The sequence below is a fragment of the Plectropomus leopardus genome, chromosome 9, assembly GCF_008729295.1.
Source record: "Plectropomus leopardus isolate mb chromosome 9, YSFRI_Pleo_2.0, whole genome shotgun sequence".
In the NCBI taxonomy this organism is placed as follows: Eukaryota; Metazoa; Chordata; class Actinopteri; order Perciformes; family Serranidae; genus Plectropomus; species Plectropomus leopardus.
In genome coordinates this window covers 10,792,002-10,809,467 of record NC_056471.1, presented here as the reverse complement: position 1 = coordinate 10,809,467, position 17,466 = coordinate 10,792,002, and the positions used below count along the sequence as shown (strand labels likewise).

At 39.8% G+C, this 17,466-nt stretch overlaps 1 protein-coding gene across 1 annotated transcript in view; it reads left to right on the top strand.

Moving 5' to 3' along the window:
* gria1a (glutamate receptor, ionotropic, AMPA 1a) overlaps window positions 1-17,064 on the top strand; it is an 87,558-nt gene extending 70,494 nt beyond the window's left edge. Inside the window, 7 exon segments of the mRNA XM_042492814.1 lie at window positions 2,857-2,971; window positions 10,799-10,933; window positions 14,425-14,478; window positions 14,480-14,516; window positions 14,519-14,586; window positions 14,588-14,650; window positions 14,653-17,064. Coding sequence (XP_042348748.1) covers window positions 2,857-2,971; window positions 10,799-10,933; window positions 14,425-14,478; window positions 14,480-14,516; window positions 14,519-14,586; window positions 14,588-14,650; window positions 14,653-14,871 — 691 coding nt within the window. The 3' untranslated portion in view covers window positions 14,872-17,064.
* Window positions 17,065-17,466: the final 402 nt, after the last annotated feature.

Genomic DNA, 17,466 nt, shown 5'->3' with positions numbered 1-17,466 from the left:
ACCTTGGTTGACAGCCAAAGGTCAGAACACGCTGACTAGAAGTGTTGCCTATGTCTTATTCAATAGCTCCATTGAAACCAGATAGAAATTACTTTTCATACAGCAAGTAAGTGCTATTATAGTGACAAGATAACAGGTGAAATTAATCTGCTTTCAAGTCATATGGTCAGATTGATGCAAACCTACAATGTAGACATAAGATGCTGCTGAGGATGGCCCCATTAGCTCTCTCTCCCTCTCTCTCTCTCTCTCCCTCTCTCTCTCTCTCTCTCTCTCGCTCTCTCTCTCTCTCTCTCTCTCTCTCTCTCTCTCTCTCTCTCTCTCTCTGTTAATTATCAGAAGAGTGGTGGATGTTATTCTCTGGCCATTCACAGATGTCACATGCAGAGTTTCATCAACCAATAACAAACATTCATGACTGAAAATTATGTATTACAGACGGGAAATTTTGACAAGACTTTTTATGGTTAGGGTTAGGGTAGAAATTTACATGTTTAAGCTGCTAACCTGGGATCTGACATCTGTGAATATCCAGTGAATTCAAAGTGCTTAGTTCAGTTATACCTGCAATACATTATTATATTAACTTGCACAAAGTACTGAATATTAGGGATGCAATGATTCATTTTTATACCTAAACTCAGGGTGTCTGGTGATAGCAAGTATAGATCTTATACCAGTGCTACTTCTTTTAATTGCAGTTTTATTACCATGTTCTGAGCTGAGGACAGACAACTATCAAGTTTATATATTTGACTACTTTTAATGTGTACAGTTCTCACAATGTTCGCAGTTCTCACTATGAGATATGTGTAATTACCGACCTTACAAAAATCATAAATGCTACTGTGTTCATGCAATATTTTGAAACAACTTCCAGACAAAAAATGCAGACAATCTAGAAAACGTATTCACATCACCTTTGTCAATATTAACTAACTAGGAATGAAGATGGGTTTGTTTTGATCCACCTCTATTATTCATTAACATTTTCAATTTGCACTTAGAAAACCTGAGTGAAAACACCAAGAAAAATTGAAAAAATCTTGAAAGATTGCAAAAAGGTTTTTATGCTTGGCAGAGGTGAAAAGGGTGGTGTTTGGATAAAAGGCAAATGCGTCTAAGTGCAAGAGGAACAGATGCAGCAAATAAATGATGACGGACAGTCATGATGTACTATCATTGCATAGGCCACTGCAAGCTACATAATTTCTGGAGGCTTCCAGCACACTTTCAAACCCAGTACTGTTACCAGAACTTCTTCAAGAGAACATTGCTGTTATAAGAGATGTTCAAAACTCTCTATCTCCAACGTCCAGTGTGCACTCCCTTTTACATATACAGTTTTCCTTCATTTGAGGTTTGACTGGCACTCATCTCGTTGCACATTCCTCTGCAGTGGCACCTTACTGGAGAATAAGCATCACCTACTGCTCAACTCAGTAAACAAACTCCCAATATTTGCATAACGATGTAAAGCCACATACATTTGCATTTCTCTTTTGCAGATTGTCTGAACATTGGTTAAAAATTGAGCTACATTTGGGTAGAACAGGACAGAAAAGAAATTATTTGAGTACATAATGTGATACCTGATATGCTCATGAAAGATCAATGCATCCCTGCTGATTTTACGTAAATATATTATATCCATAATGCAGTGCAGGCCTATTTGAATGCAGCACTTTGAAAATAAAGACACTAAAATTAACTAACTCTTCATTTTACAGGATGTACTGACGGCCTGTCTTCAGACTACACTCTGTGATCAGTCTGTAAAATGTTCTGTATATATTCTCCCTACTTCATTTCTGACATGTATGATGTCCAGCCACCCCCATGCCTGCCTGACTGTTTACCCCATCCCACCAGACATACTGACCAAACTAACCAATGACCTGCAGGTCTCCATGTCCACACACTTTGACTTCTTTCTTTCTGTCTGCGCCCACCGGGCTGAGAAAGAATTCAGAGGTTTTACCAGCTCTGAGGATACCTGTGTTCCCTACAGCTGTGTTGTGCACTCAAGGGTTGGGGGATAAAAACTCTTCTGTGTCTGCTCGCAAGAAAGGCAGAATATCACCAAACTAAATTGCTGTTGCACAGAAGAATTGACTCTGATTTGAGGGAAAAAGACAATCTGGCAAATTTCTTTTATGCAAATTCTGATTGCAGATTGTGCCTTTCTGTGATTTGCGGATGGAGAGAGTCTTTGTCCCCCAGCCAGTCAGCTATAGGAAATACACACACACACTCACCAGAGAGAGAGAGAGAGAGCAGGCCTTGGGGAGATGCTTTGGATGAGGTGGTTCATATAGATTTAGGACTGCGTCTATAGTTGGTCACATAGTTTCCTCTCAGCCAGTTTCAGAAACAGACCTGTTGTGGAATTGAACCTGACAGTTAAAGCATTGAAAGCCTCTGTCTGCATTTGTCTCGGCTGATAGTTATAAATTAATCAACGCAGGCTTCTATTCACCACGTTGCAGTTATGGGTTGAATATTGATAGGTTAGTTACCATAGCAATCTGTATGCTGGTGCCACTGAAAGGAAATTACCATCTGTAGACCGACTTCCGCATCCAAGGCATCTTCATTTATAGTGTCTGCTCTGCCTCCTTCTGAGGCCCCTGCTTGGTAAAACCTGACTCTACTGCTGTATGGGCGCTCAGCATCTCAGCCCACTGCAGATAACATGTGCATCTAAAGCCAGCCCTCCTGCTTCATATCAGTAGTAATATGCAGGAGTTTCTAAGTCAATGTTGTCATAATCACCACCACCACCATGCGACAAATCTCTCTATATCTGTCCCATAGAGTGTCTCCTAATGGCTCTCATTTTATATTATTTTCAAGAAACCCAGTAAACCTGGCAGTGTTAAAACTGAACGAGCAGGGCCTCTTGGACAAATTGAAAAACAAGTGGTGGTACGACAAGGGAGAGTGCGGCAGCGGGGGCGGGGACTCCAAGGTCAGAGCCAGTTTGATAAACCCTGCGGGTAACCCACCACCACTGGGAGTGGGGGGTTATGGGGAGGGGGGTAACCGGCAGGCTCACGCTGCAATACCACTCTGGCATCACTTAATCTCTCTGTGGTGTGGCGAAGGGCAAAGGAAAAGTGTGTAGCATGACCACTGTTTAATAACTACACAGGCACTTTTTAACAAGAGTTCCAAATGTACAGTGCCAACATTCATTCTGGCAACTGGGTCATAAATCCACATAATAGGTGTAGAAAAAGGGTGTATTTGGCCTGCGGTAGCTGGATTTGAAAACCACAGAGGGGGATAGTTTGTATCATCTCCCCTTCTTAAACAAAATGAACATCAATGACTTAAAATTGATCAGTGTGCAGTAATTAAAGCAGCTGGGTCCCTGGTGTTCAATGATGTTTTAAAAGCTTGTTTGTCCATTTAGTTAGGCTTCAGAATTTGTTCCGATTTAGTTAACCTTTTCTTTTGACAAAAAATCTGTGTTGCATAAGTGAGGGTAAGCAGTGTGCCGGTTACCCAAAGTGATATTGTAATACACATCTACTGCCCTAGGGAGCAAGCCAACCAAGATAGATGGAGTATTAATGCATATCACTTTGACTCTGCTGTTTCTAATCATGTTAATGCTATATATATATGTGTGTGTGTGTCTGTGTGTGTGTGTGTGTTGTGTGTGTGGAAAGTTTTTTAAGCATTGAAGTGTGTATGTATTTGCTGCTCTGTGTCTCTGAATCAATAACATAAAATAACATGGTATAATATGTTATTTATGTTATTTCCTTATGGTTGGAAGAATCCCAGTAAACCTAGCGGTGTTGAAACTCAATGAGCAAGCCGTCTTAGACAAACTGAAAAACAAATGGTGGTACGATAAAGGGGAGTGTGGCAGCAAGGACTCCGGAAGAAAGGTTAGTCTCCAACCCAAACCTGTCACCTCACAGCACAACCCTGCCCTGAACCTAGACCAGCTCCCAAATCCAGCCCTCAGCCTCTATTACACCGAGCAATACTCCCCATGTGTTTCTGGAAGTATTATCGTATTGGCCCGAACATAAGATGATCTTCAGTTTTGCAACATGTTTAACAATAAAGACTTTAAAGATGAGAAACACTGAATGTAAAAATGTAGGCAGATACACTAACTTTTTTTAGTCAGATTATTTTAATAAATAAAGATGCTGTAAATAATAAGTTAAAAAAACACACAAAAAACAACACATACATTTTTTTTCCAGTAAAGTTATTTATAGTGCGAAATATGCTTTTTGTTGTATTTATTAATTCATTGAAGATGCTTAAAGATAAATGCAAAAAAATTCTGAAACAAATAGTTTGATTAAATCACTAAAGCTTTAATCAATAAGAAAAATTATTTGTTATCAAATTAAATCAAAACAAATCACTCAAGATGATACGCACTCTTTCTCTTCTACCTCTTTTACTGCCAGTACTGCTGCTGTTTTCAGTAAAGCATTACTGCTACTATTACTACCATAATATCTGCTGTTGTTGCTATTTTTACAACTAAAGCAACACCTACTGATGAAACAGCCCGTTCTCATTGCTAGGGCATCAAAACCAGCAGCCCGGTCAGTGGCCAACACCTTCTGAGTCCGATGTCACAAGGCACCCTGTTGCGTCTGTGTATGATGTATCTGGGTTTTCAAATAACTCCAATGTAAAACCCATCCACATCGATGATGTAGTATAAAGAGAGAGAAAGTTGTGACATGAAAGCTGTCAAATGTGACATACATGTCACATTTGACAGCTTTCATGTGACATATACGTACATCACAACCATCAATTCTTAACTTACTTTGGTTATGTAACAAAACTGTTTTTTTTAACCCAAACCACAATGCTTTTTCTAACCTATGAAAGCAGCAGATGGGGTTTTTTTTTGTTTGTTTTGTATTTTTTACGAAATGCATTTAATGAGTGGAAATTGACACATTGTCCCTGAACATCCGAAACTGACACTAAAGAGGTACCTAGAGCGTCACAATTTTAGGCATAGGGCCACTGACCAAGCTGTTGTGTAGTTGAGTTGGTAATGAGAACAGAGAATGGGTTGGCTGAAAGCTTTAATGCCATCATCTGTAAGCACTTTTTTTTAAAATGTAGGAAGCAGTTAAATTTGTTTCTTTTTTTTAGTTTGCTTTTTTGTAACATTAACATGAGGCAGTAGAAGACCTTTATAGGTTAAAGAGAGCCAATGTAACTTTTGCTGAGCAGCAGCCAGTGTCAATTAAAATACCATGGTAAATGCTAAAGCACAGTGTGTAACAGAAGTAGAAATAGAACAGGGTCATAAAGTCAGCATCCTGATTCAGTAATGTCAGCTACACAGCAGTTACTGTCTATCAAATCTATCTATCAAAAGCTGAAACCATTGTCTTATATTCGGGCCAGTACTCTGGTGATACTCTTGTGTCTATTCTTTCCCACTGAGTCTGTGTTGTCAGAGGTTTAATGTTCATTACCAGCGTGTAAAAAAACATTGTGTGGTGGATTAGTCAGGATTGTTACAATGGTTTGTTATATTTAAATATAGCAACTACAGTTACCATCTAAGTTGAAAAATCCTCTTAGAATACATTTCCAACCCCCAAACACACACATATATGCACACACACACACAGAGCTCAAGTGTGATGATAACCTTGAGTTTGTACTGTCAATTGAATATGAATCACTCTGAAAACAATTTGTAAGTCCTTCTCAAGGAGAAAGAATAAAGCAAAGAAACACAGTGAGGGAGACAAATTATGATATTGGCCACTGACCTTTGCTGAACCCTTTAAAAGTGTTGAGCCATAACCTTTGCATTCTGGTCTTATAGTGATCCTAACCCTAACTTTCTCACTTAAAGTGCATATGTGGATGCATACCCTGTCATTCTGCCCGGTCGACCAAAATGTGCACCCAGTCTGCCACTATACACATGCATTTACAACACTGTTTCAAAAACCAGTCCCCCCTGACAGAAAAGCTTTGTAGCGTAGGTACCTCTGTAAGTGTTTGTCAGCTGGCTGAAAAGTGCCAAAAGAGTTTTTCTTCTTTTTCTGTGCTTACATTTTGATACTTAAAGTGCAGGAGTGTCAAACTATGTGCTGTGATGGGCTCAGTGTCCAGGGATCACGCTAAAAAGAAACAGAGAATATTTTATTAGCTCTTTTAATTTAGCTGAAGACTCACAGCAAGGAATTCCGTCTAAGGAGAGATATTTTTGCTGTACAGTTGCATAAGTCTATATTTAAGTAGGGTTTACTGAGAAATGTTAAATACCAGCCCAGAAGGAAATGTTTGAATTGTATGTTTCTGCAAACTAGGGTTACATGTGTATGGTCTATTAGTATCATATCAACATTTCTTAAGGGATGTGGCTCAGATTTCATGTATATATGATAAGAAAGCCATCTTTTATGGAAGACAGCATTACGGATGGTGACATGGCTGCCAAGCATGACCACTGTTTAATAACTACACAGGCACTTTTTAACAAGAGTTCCAAATGTACAGTGCCAACATTCATTCTGGCTACTGGGTCATAAATCCACATAATAGGTGGTTGCGAATAGAAATTTGCTTCTAAGGAATAACTTGGCACTTTGGTAAATAAGCTCATTCACTCTCCTAATGAAAGTTAGATGAGAAGACTTATACCACTCTCATATATGTACGCGAAATCTGCTAGCAGCTACTTAGCTTAGCTAAGCATACAGTATAAAAACAGGAAAAATGCAAGCAAGTCTCTGTCCCGAGGTAACAAATTCTGCCTTCCAGTCATATAAAGCTCCTTTATTAGCACATTATGTATCATTTATAAATCCAAAAAACAAAGTGTAAAAGAAAAACTAAGTGCCAAGACAAACCATGTCATTTTAGCACTTCAGTTTTTGTACGTCTTACACAAAGTTAAACACACCAACTGTTAGCTATTTACAATCTTTATGCTTACCTAAAATAACTTGCTGTTGGCTTTAGCTTAGCATTTAACATATATGGATGACAGCATGCTGTCATCTAACTCTTGGCGAGAAGTGGAGACACTTTTAATATCTGAGAGATACTCACATCCTGAATATGTGATACTTTTATTTGCAGTCATATCCTCAACTGCTTAAAAAAAAAGCACTAACACACTCTTAGTCACTCAGTAGCTTTTTTTGGGGGGGGGGGGGTGTAATTGTATTTTGAAGTTTAGACACATACATATTTATTCTAAAACATTTCTAAGGATTTTGCCTCTAGGTCCAACTCAGGGAAGTTTGTCAAGTCATCTTAAAATTCACCCCATGTTGTCTGTGTTTAGACACCCTGTAAACTCTCAGTCTTCCATCGCACATAGTTTGACACACATGCCTTAGAATAAAACCTAGTTTCCATGTGACATTATTCTCCACAAGTACAGTAATTTCAGATATTAAAGAAATAACATCCATGTTAGACCCCACTGTTCCATGAGTTAAGTTTTAACGAATCCTGTTCATTACAGACCATAAATAGGCAAAAATGTAAGTAGGTGCCACATCAATAGAGAATAATGAGCTATAATATGGAGCAATGTCCGACTAAAGACTTTTTTTGTGCTGTTGCTGCATGAACGCATGTGTTGTGGGGTGTTAATACTCTTTACCTCTACCTCTCCCCTCACAAAATGTTGTTTGGAGAAAATAGTTGTGTATCAGTATTTAGTCTCAAAACCTCAGTGTGTAGGATTTAGGAGCATCTATTGGCAGAAGTGGAATGTAATAATCAGAATTATGTTTTCATTAATAATAACCTGAAAATAAGAATTGTTGCATTTCAGTTAGTTTAGAATGAGTCATTTATATCTACATAAGGGAGCAGGTCAGCTTCCATAAAGTCCACCATTTTCTACAGTAGCCTAGAATGGACAAACCATACACTGGCTCTAGAGAGGGCCCTTCCTGTTTTTACGTTACTTGAAGGCTACCGTATATACTTGGAAAGGAAGAGGTGAGGGAATGGGTTTTTATTTGATTGTAATCTGCAGCTTTACCACTAGATGCAACTAAATCATACACGCTGCTCCTTTAAGGGATTAATATAGGCATTGTTTAAACTGCTATAGATCAGAATTTATTTTCATTATCTGAGGCCTGTCTCACAAAGCGAGTGCAATACTGTCTGGCTTTTAAACAGTTCTCAGTAATATGGCTGACCTTTTAATATGCAGAGTAGCATGGAACAGGAAAACAAGGTTAGTCTTTTTCTCTTAAAAAGAAAAAAAACAGGATGAATGAATATAAGAAAAACATTGAAATGTTTCATTAATGTTGCTTGTGTTTAAGTAGAGAGGAGTCACAGCAGGAGTATGATTGGTTAAATTAAAAATGACTTGATAAAGGCCTGTGACCAAACTGTAGCTTGAATAAATCACTGGGAGCTAATTTTCAGTGTGCAGACATCCTCTGGTTTTTAAATTAAAAAAGCTGATCACTGCTTGTCATTAGGCTGCAGTCAGAATACTTTGTAGAGTCTTTTTTATATGACAGTGTCTTCATGAAGTCGCCTCTGATTCTCTGGTTCAGCAGTGAGGGAACATGAGCTCAACAGACATTTAACAAGTCACTGAAGGTGAAGGAATCTCAATACAAAGCAGTGATTTTATTAATGTCTTTTACAGCTACCCAATGTGCTTACCGTAAAAAACCTCTTTTATAGCCAGAGAGGAACACTGACTACACTACAGATCTTATATATAGAATATTTCTGACAGGATAAATTATTTTAGGAGCAATAAAGCAAAATGATTACACCAGTTTGTGTAGAGTTACTCTCGAGTTGCTATTTAGTATCTGCCATTTTAAGTAAAGGTAGTTTTTTGTCCTTATTTTGTGGGTGCTTTCTTTGTGAAACTGAAAAGGCAGATTTATTCAGCTAACATGATAAAACCTACTTTGTGAGACAGGCCTCCAAAATATGTTTATATTGTGCATGTTTTGTTTTTTGTTTGTTTTTGTTTTTGTATGTTTTTTTTTGTATGTGTGTGTCTTGTCCACTTGTCTTGTACTATAGATGTTGTATACATGACTAGACTTTGTCTCATTGTGTGCCAAATCAGTCAGGGTCATCTCCGTACTGTATATGTGTGTGAGTGTGGATGTGTATGATTGTTATGTTTTGTTAATTGTGGGGTCCCAACAAAGTGGCAACCTTTGGGGGTGAAAAATGAAGACAATGCAGAAGTGCCAAAAACTGCAATTCCTCAAGCGGCCACTTGAGGCTGGCTCATAGACTGTAGAAATTAATAGATGTAGCCACTGTGACATCACCCAACAGGTTGGTATTTTGGTCGTTGCCATCCTATTTTTTTGGGTGCCAGAAGTGACCATATTTGGATGCAAGAGATGGATCTGACTGAGAAGACATGGACACTACTGGCACCCATTTTAAACTCATGAAGGCTTAAAGTTATACAGAATTAAGGGGGTAGGTGCTTTGAGTGACACTGTGTGTGCATGGCTTCACCTCATCTAATTGGTCAGATTGCCCCTTGCTCCTTCACAGCTCCACCCTCTCATGCAAATATAGTCACCTCAGGTTACTTCTAGGTATGACCAAAATTCCAACCTTGAGGCTTCAAAACAAGAGGCAAATTTGCAAATTCTAGAATAGCCAAGGAATGGCTTGCCCTTCTCTCCCTATGATTAACTAATACTTGTACTCATTAGTGGGAGTGGTTAGGTTTAAGCAGGAGGAGTGGGTTGGTGTGTCAGGTTAAGCCAACCAGAGGCAAATAAGGCCGACCATTCCTTTGATATCCTAGGAAACATAAATTTGCAAATGCAAGTTCTCAAACCAATGGGTGATGTTGCGGTGGCTATATCCATTATGTTTATACAGTCCATAGGTGTGTTTCCATTGTGGAAACTCAGGGTAAAACCTAGGAGGCGAGAATATTTACAGGAAATAGTTGATCATCTCAGCCTTTCTGTTTCCAATGCAGTGTAGGTCCCAGGTAGGACCCATGACGTAATCCTTCTTCTTCTTCTTACGAAGAAGCTGGGTTGCATTTTAAACAATTTAAACTCCATACGTGAGTTAAGTTTCTCACCATTGACCAAACATTGACTCTTGCTCGCCATGTTTATGCATTTATGAGGTCAGGTCGGCAACTCGTGTTATAAAATTTTCTCCAAGTAGCTGAGTTGTTTTTCTGATGAGAGGCTTTTTCACATGAATTTTCCCAGTAAGAAAAGTCGTTATTCCAATTATTTAGACATCATTCAGACAACACAGCATTGAAAGTAGGGCTTGTTGTGTTGACATCCCAACCAGCAGTTTTTTGGGGCTGCACTGAAGTATCTACCCCGAGGCAGGGACTTGTTTCACCCCAGTAAAAGTTCTCAACAATCATCCTGCAGTGGCAGTTCCTGCAGTGGAGAAACACACCAACATGCAAGACCCTGTAAAACTACCCCTGAGTTCCTGCAGGGGAATTGGGCCTTATGGTTCCAAGACTGGGCGCCTCCTCAGTGTGAGGTCCAAGAACTTTGTGAGGCCCCTATCAATACAATGAAAACACTGTATGTGTGTATGGTGTGAGTGGGTTTGAGTGTGTATATATTTGTTTGTCTTTGCTGTATACTTTGAGTCCTTGCACTTGTGATTTGTGTTTGTGAAACTGATGTTTGTCCCTGAGTACATGTGTGAATCTGTGTGTCTGTCCTCGGTTTCTGGTCTAATGTGTGCCATAGAGTATGTTTGGTTGCCACTATCGCTCCTCACTACTTGGCTCTGCCCCCCTCCACCTTATCTTGCGTCCCTCCAGGACAAGACGAGCGCTCTGAGCCTCAGCAATGTGGCGGGAGTCTTCTACATCCTGATCGGCGGCCTGGGCCTGGCCATGTTGGTGGCGCTGGTGGAGTTCTGCTACAAGTCCAGGACCGAGTCGCGCCGAATGAAGGTGTCCACCGCGCGAGCCGCTGCCGCCTCAGCCGCTCAGGCCTTTCACTGCTCAGCCTTAGACAGTGGTGCTAGCGCCCCCTACACAGAGCTGCAGAGCTACGGCCTGTACGCCAACAACACTGTTAAGATATAAGGGCAGAGCACAGCCACGGGGTAGGAAACGCTGTGATTTCAAACCATGATGATGATGATGATGATGATGATGATGATGATGCTGATGACATCCGCCTCCTCACCCTCCCGCCCATCTAACCGTGATCACAGTAGGGCCTCTCACGGCTTCCACCGCAGTGCAAACGCTGTCCTGTACCTCTCTCTACCTCTGCCGCTACCTCGCTCAGTCTTTACGTCACTGACTTCCTGCAGTGTTGTTGAATCACTTGATTTTAAAATTGCCATTATGCCTGTTTGTTTATGTTCAAAAGTTGACATTTTTAGCACTGTAAAACATATAGCAACGAGATAATCATTTTTCCTGTATTAGTTTTACAGGGTTGTTAGCATATAGCACCTGTCAAGTAGTTGTCTTCAAATATTTCTTTGGATCTCAACCCTTCACACTGTATTATATTAACAAGGGATGCACCGATTGTAAAACTCTAGGCTAAAACCGCTGGGCCAAAACCGATGTTTATAGTGATATTTTCCCCCCCCCCCCTTGTGAAAGGGGAACAAAGAAGTCATTATAACAAACAAATAACTAAAAGTCATTTAGCTCATCATTACACTATCTTTCAGTGAGAACAAATACAGTCATACAGATTTATAAAACAACCTTTAATATAAACCTCTTTCACATGGAAAACATCTTTTTTTTAAATGCTATTTTGCCATATAAAATATTCCCCCCCTAATATCTGTCTTAAGTTGCTGTCAAAACATCAACAGACTTTCTATTCAAGTTTCTTGCCAAAAACGACTTCTAACAAGATTTAAACACATCATGATAATGTAGGATTGGGCAATATGGAGAAAAACAAAAAACATGATTTTTTTGACAGAACACTTGAATGTCCATATTGCAAGGATATTGTTTGCTTTAACAAAACATTTGATTTCATATCAATTTCAACACAGATTTGTGGTTCACAATGTAGCATCATCAAGAAAAAAATGGAGTGTAAATAGTTAGTTTACTGCATCTTCTTGTCCTGAAGTCGTCCTGGGAAAAATTTCTGTTTGTCGCAATCACGTTTTCTGTTGTTCCTTTTTGGAGCCCTGCTTTTTGGACTGCGCAAAATTGACGTGAAACAACATTAAAACACAGCCGCTGCCTTTAGGGAATTTCATCTTATTTGCAGATAGCCTGAAGGCAAATATCAGCTAATCCCAATGTTAGGCAGATAAATCAGTGCATCCCAAATGTTTTGATGCAAATATGTCATTTTTACACAGTTAATTTTAATGGCGGATGATATATAATCCAAACTCAGTAGTTAAATACACATTACACTTTTTTCCTTTCGGCTTACACAAATGTTCCCTCAAGTTAAATCCCATTACTGCACTCATTACAATAATCTCGTAGCACACATTCACAAATGAAGACATTTCACTTTGCAGCACAGGTATAAAGGCAATTTGAATCACAGTGGTACATCTATCTACCTCTGTCGCTCTGAGCAAATCTCTCCCCTGCTCCTTCTTCTCTTTTTGCTGACTGTCTTTGCAAATGCAGGGCCCATTGTGGTGAACATCCTTTATATGTATATCATAAGGCAGGCCTGGTGCAGCTCACATTTGTTCCATCATTGCTTTTAACCTAGAACAGTCTAACTCAAACTGTTGTATGTTCAGAAACCTGAAAGGAAGGACTTGTTGCTTGTAAGACTTTATCAGGAGATGTGAGGTTTCTCTTTCGAGTCATCTGCTTCGTGGATCAATTTGCAACAAACAATCTTTGATTCATTCTTCCAACATCAAAGCCCCTCGCTGATATACTCCTCGTGTAAACAGCAACAAAAAAAACAAGGCAGGGCCAAGACAAGGAGTGATCTTCTACATGAATCTCTTATGTTTTAATCAGTACACGGAGAGGCACCTGATCAGTATGCTGATGAGACTGGCGAGCAGCCTATTAGTGCGGCGGTGCCTTTATGCTGTTTGGCTTGAAAGAAACAACAACGCCGTTCCAATTAGAGGCCAGCGTAATTCTCCAATCCCCATGTAGCACTCACCGGTTGCTCCAGATCTCGCTGGCTTTGCCCAGTTTAATCAGCTATAGAATAGAGGATGCAGGCAGGCGTTGATGGCGAACACACACACACACACACACGGATCACACATCATTAGGTCAGCTTTGGAGCCGGGTGGCTTTTATTGCGCTAGACTGGAGAATAGAGCTATTAAACCAATGAGTGAAGCCTCAGCTCCCTTCTAACTGCCCACACTTCGCTCTGCTCCTCCTGTTACAAATTAGGACATTGATGCACATCAGCCAGCACCACGGTTTACCACCCGCGAATATCACTCAGGCCCCGATAAAGAGGGTGAAAACCAGCACCCTATGACTCCTAACAGCTCACTCTGCTCTTAAATTTCCTGGCATGCCAGCACCACATTCAGACAGTGACATAAACAGCTGCTGATATGCATAAATTCCTGTAATAAAGAAAAATAAATTGCATAACTTACCTTTATGCTTCTACAGCTGAAATGCCTTTTAAAGGGGTAGATGAGATTTTTTGAAGTTGGGTTGTATTGGGTACCTATCCAAAGATAAATATTCAGGGTTCCCACAGCGATGGAAAACTTGCAAAAGTCACAATCACATTTTCCAGGCCTGGAAAAGTCACTGAATTAGTAAATATAATTGAAAGTGTTGTAAAAGTCAATGTTTTGTTGTGTCAGTGAAACTATTACAATAATCTTACATGCATAACCTTTCATGTAATGTAACATAACAGCAAGATAATTTTCGGTAGCTGTCGACATATCGTAGCTCTAATATGCGTTAATAGGGTTCGTCTCTCCCTTACTATATGCCAGCTCAAATTATGTTTTTGTGTGCTGGAACCCTGTATGTTACATACAGTAGATGTCAGTCAGCATGCATGAAGAGGAAGCAAAGTAATCTACTTCTGTAGAGAGGTCAGCAATAAAACGATTTTTAACCACCTAAAAAAAGCCCCACCTACAAAAATCAACTGGGTTTTTTTTTAGGTTGTACTGTTAGGTAGCTAAAATATGCTGACACCCATCCACAGCAGTACATTGCTTAGCTTCTGTGTCAGATTCAAGCCTGCATCTTCAAGCTGGGGGCGTACTGACGCCATATATCGTGTGTAATACTCTGACTGTGGATAAGTACCCCATACAACCCTACATCAAAAAATCAGAACTATCTGTTTAAAGTACATCAGTCTGTGCGCTGCTAACTCTAAGTGTTGCATAAGGTTTCCCTTTTATAATTAGGATATAATGCATACGTGTGTAAGGCTGAAATCTGATGCATAGACTAACTGTAAACCCTTTGTTGGTTTCTGACAGCAATCCATCAACGACGCCATGCGTTGCTCCACCCTGACCAGGATGAGTGGCAATGGGAGCGGAGGAGAGAACGGACGAATCCTCACCCACGACTTCCCCAAGACCGTTCAGACGCTGCCCTGTATGAGCCACACCGCCAGCATGGGACTGGGTGCCTCTGGCATGTGATCTTCACATGACTGTGCTGGCGGCGAGGAATAGGCAGGGTGGGGCAGAAGAAGAGCGACAAGACTCTTAATGACCTCAAAAATCATGGCTGTCTGGTTTGACCCATCTGTTCTCCTGGCTGTCAATGTGCCCAACTTGAACAAGACTAAACCTACTGCCAAAATGCACTCTCAAACCGCTCCTTACAAACTCGAAACAGAGATTCGCAACATTTTTTTAACAAGTGGATGTTTGAAAAAGAGATACTGGAAAAAAAAGAAAGAAAAAGTGCTGCAATAAAGAAGCCGGGCGTGTTTTTGAATTTTTTACAGTGTTCATTTGTGTGGGGAAAAAAAAGAACTTTATTCTTCAGTGTGACGCCTGCGCTGTGCCATCTCAATGGAGCTGTTGACGTTAGTCTGCGTGTGCAATATCTTCACCTCCACTGCTGACCCTGTACTACCTAGATGCTTTATGACGGCTGATGGGATGTGTCTTTGCACAGATGTGGCAGAGGAGAACAAACACTTGTGACTGCTACGACGATTTGATATTGTTTTGGGACATTCCTGCTCGCTTTCACTCTCACATTTACACGCCATTTTGGAAGGACAAAGTGCTCTGTGTAGCATAGCCAGTTTTTATGATATAGTATATGGTTTACACTGTTGTAATAGCGCAAAGAGCCTTGTCAAAAGTAGTTTAATTTCTCTGTCGGTTTATGCTGTTTAAAGCAGCGGTTGACCAGGCTACAACGAACATGCATTGCTGCTACACCTCATTTAACACATCATGCCTTGTCTTTGTGCCATATGACCATTCTCACAAATGCACACAGATACACTATACACTTGTTGCTACTGGGTCATACGTGTGACCAACGGATAGATGAAAGTTTTACTATTTAATGATCACAAAAACAGTCAGGGGGCAGATGCAGAAATGCTCACTCTGACCTGAGGAAGGTTATAGAATTTAGAAAATGAATTACTCTGTGGCTATGTACAGTACTGAGTGACCTTACACTGTATTCTACTGTTGTGACATTCATAGCATATCCATCCTTATTCTAGGAAGTCTGTTTGCAGCACATGTGAAAGAGCAAAGATCGTAAAGTTCAGATAGAATGGAGAGAATATTCCTCAAACTATTGTTGGAGCTGCAGATTTCACTCACTCCTGTGATGTTTTTTATTCAGTTTTAATAAATGGGCAGCATAGCTACTCACTCTCAATTTATGGAGATCCCCTGAAGATTGTGAGTGGCCTATTCAGAAGGAAAGTTTGCCTCCTCTCGCTGATGCTAGCTAGCTCAGGAACGAGGTGTGACTGAAACACTTGGTGTGACTGACAGATTCACACACACTATTATCTGAGTTTATTGGAAGTCAAGGTTACGGATGGTTGTCGCGCTGCTCGGCTGGAGACTTCTCCCTTTCAGATCATGTCAAGTAAACAGAAATCAGAGTGGCAGGCCCTGGACAGTAGCAGGATAGGAGATGACAAAGGGCAGACACACTGGGGTTGGCATGTAGAGCTTAAAGAAAAATCCCACCTGATAACATGTGTAATGATGCACTTTGCATTTCTTGGCCTGTTAGTTGTGCATTTTATATTTCCAAGAGTGACTGACCAACATTGACAACAGCAGGATTCAAATTTTAAATCATGTTGGGATTTAAAAAGAAAGGACAGAATGTGTATCTAATATCAAATTATCCCATGATAGGACATGGCACAGTTGGCTGTATTTCTGTGAAGCAATGAGGATTTAGCAATATTTTCAAAAAAATGTGATGGCAGTTGTGTGGGCTTGTTTTTCTGTGTTGCATTTATTTTTTAATGTATTTAATATTTATTTGTCATAACAAATAGACAGGCACAATGCACAGCTTATTAGCAGTACCAGGCACAGGCTTTTTTTGCATCTGCTGTCCCTTAGCAGGACACAGAGGATAACATCTCTGTAAATTAAGATAGTCCATCACACATAGAAGCATGGGCTGGTTCGCTTGATAGCGTCGGGGTTCCAAGAGTCCTGAACAGTCAGTTCAAGAAGCAGAGCTAATTTGGTGGAAAATGGGTATAAGTAATTTAAGTAATTATTACCATGAACACACACACTGTAGTTTATTTTGAGTCAGTCCACTTTAATGGCAGTACATAGTTGGATTATGGAGAAGTTACTCTGTATAAGTCACTTAAAAACACCTTTAAAAAAAAGCTAAAACTCTAGTTTCTAGTTTCTGCTACCTAAGTAAAGAGTGGCAAAGTCGTAAATGACTGATGAGGTCTATCTGACTGCAGTGTTGTATTTATGATCACAGGAGCCAGTTAACAGTATGGATCATTTTCTGATAAAATGCAGTCTTTTGTTTTTATTTCCAGTGATCATCACACAGGTGTCTCATCTTATTTGAGCTGATGTGAAGATCAAAATCGAGTGACGTGACTTTGAAACAGTAAGAAACTAGAAATGTTTTTATGTACAAATAGAAAACCCTGTTTAACTCTCAGTGAATAACGTTTTAACTTTTTTCTGGACTTAAGCTTTGACTGTTGTGTATTTCATACAGAATATTTAATATTTTCTGATTTCCCTGCCCTGTCTGTGACACCCTGTGCTAAGCCCCTTAATTCCTACAGAAGACGAACATATTTAAAACAGCTCACACTTTCTTTTTTCTTTTCTTCTTTTTTTTTTTTTTTATACATGCAGTATTTGTATTAAATAGCTGAGAACTGTAGTTTTAAGAAAATGTTACTCAAACAGGAGTACATTTTTAGCAGTGGATTAATATGCATTTGGTGTGTTAATTACTATAAATAGCAGATTCAGAATAAACTAACAGTGCCCGTGTTCATAAGATAATAGTGGGAAAATGTCAGCCAGTGC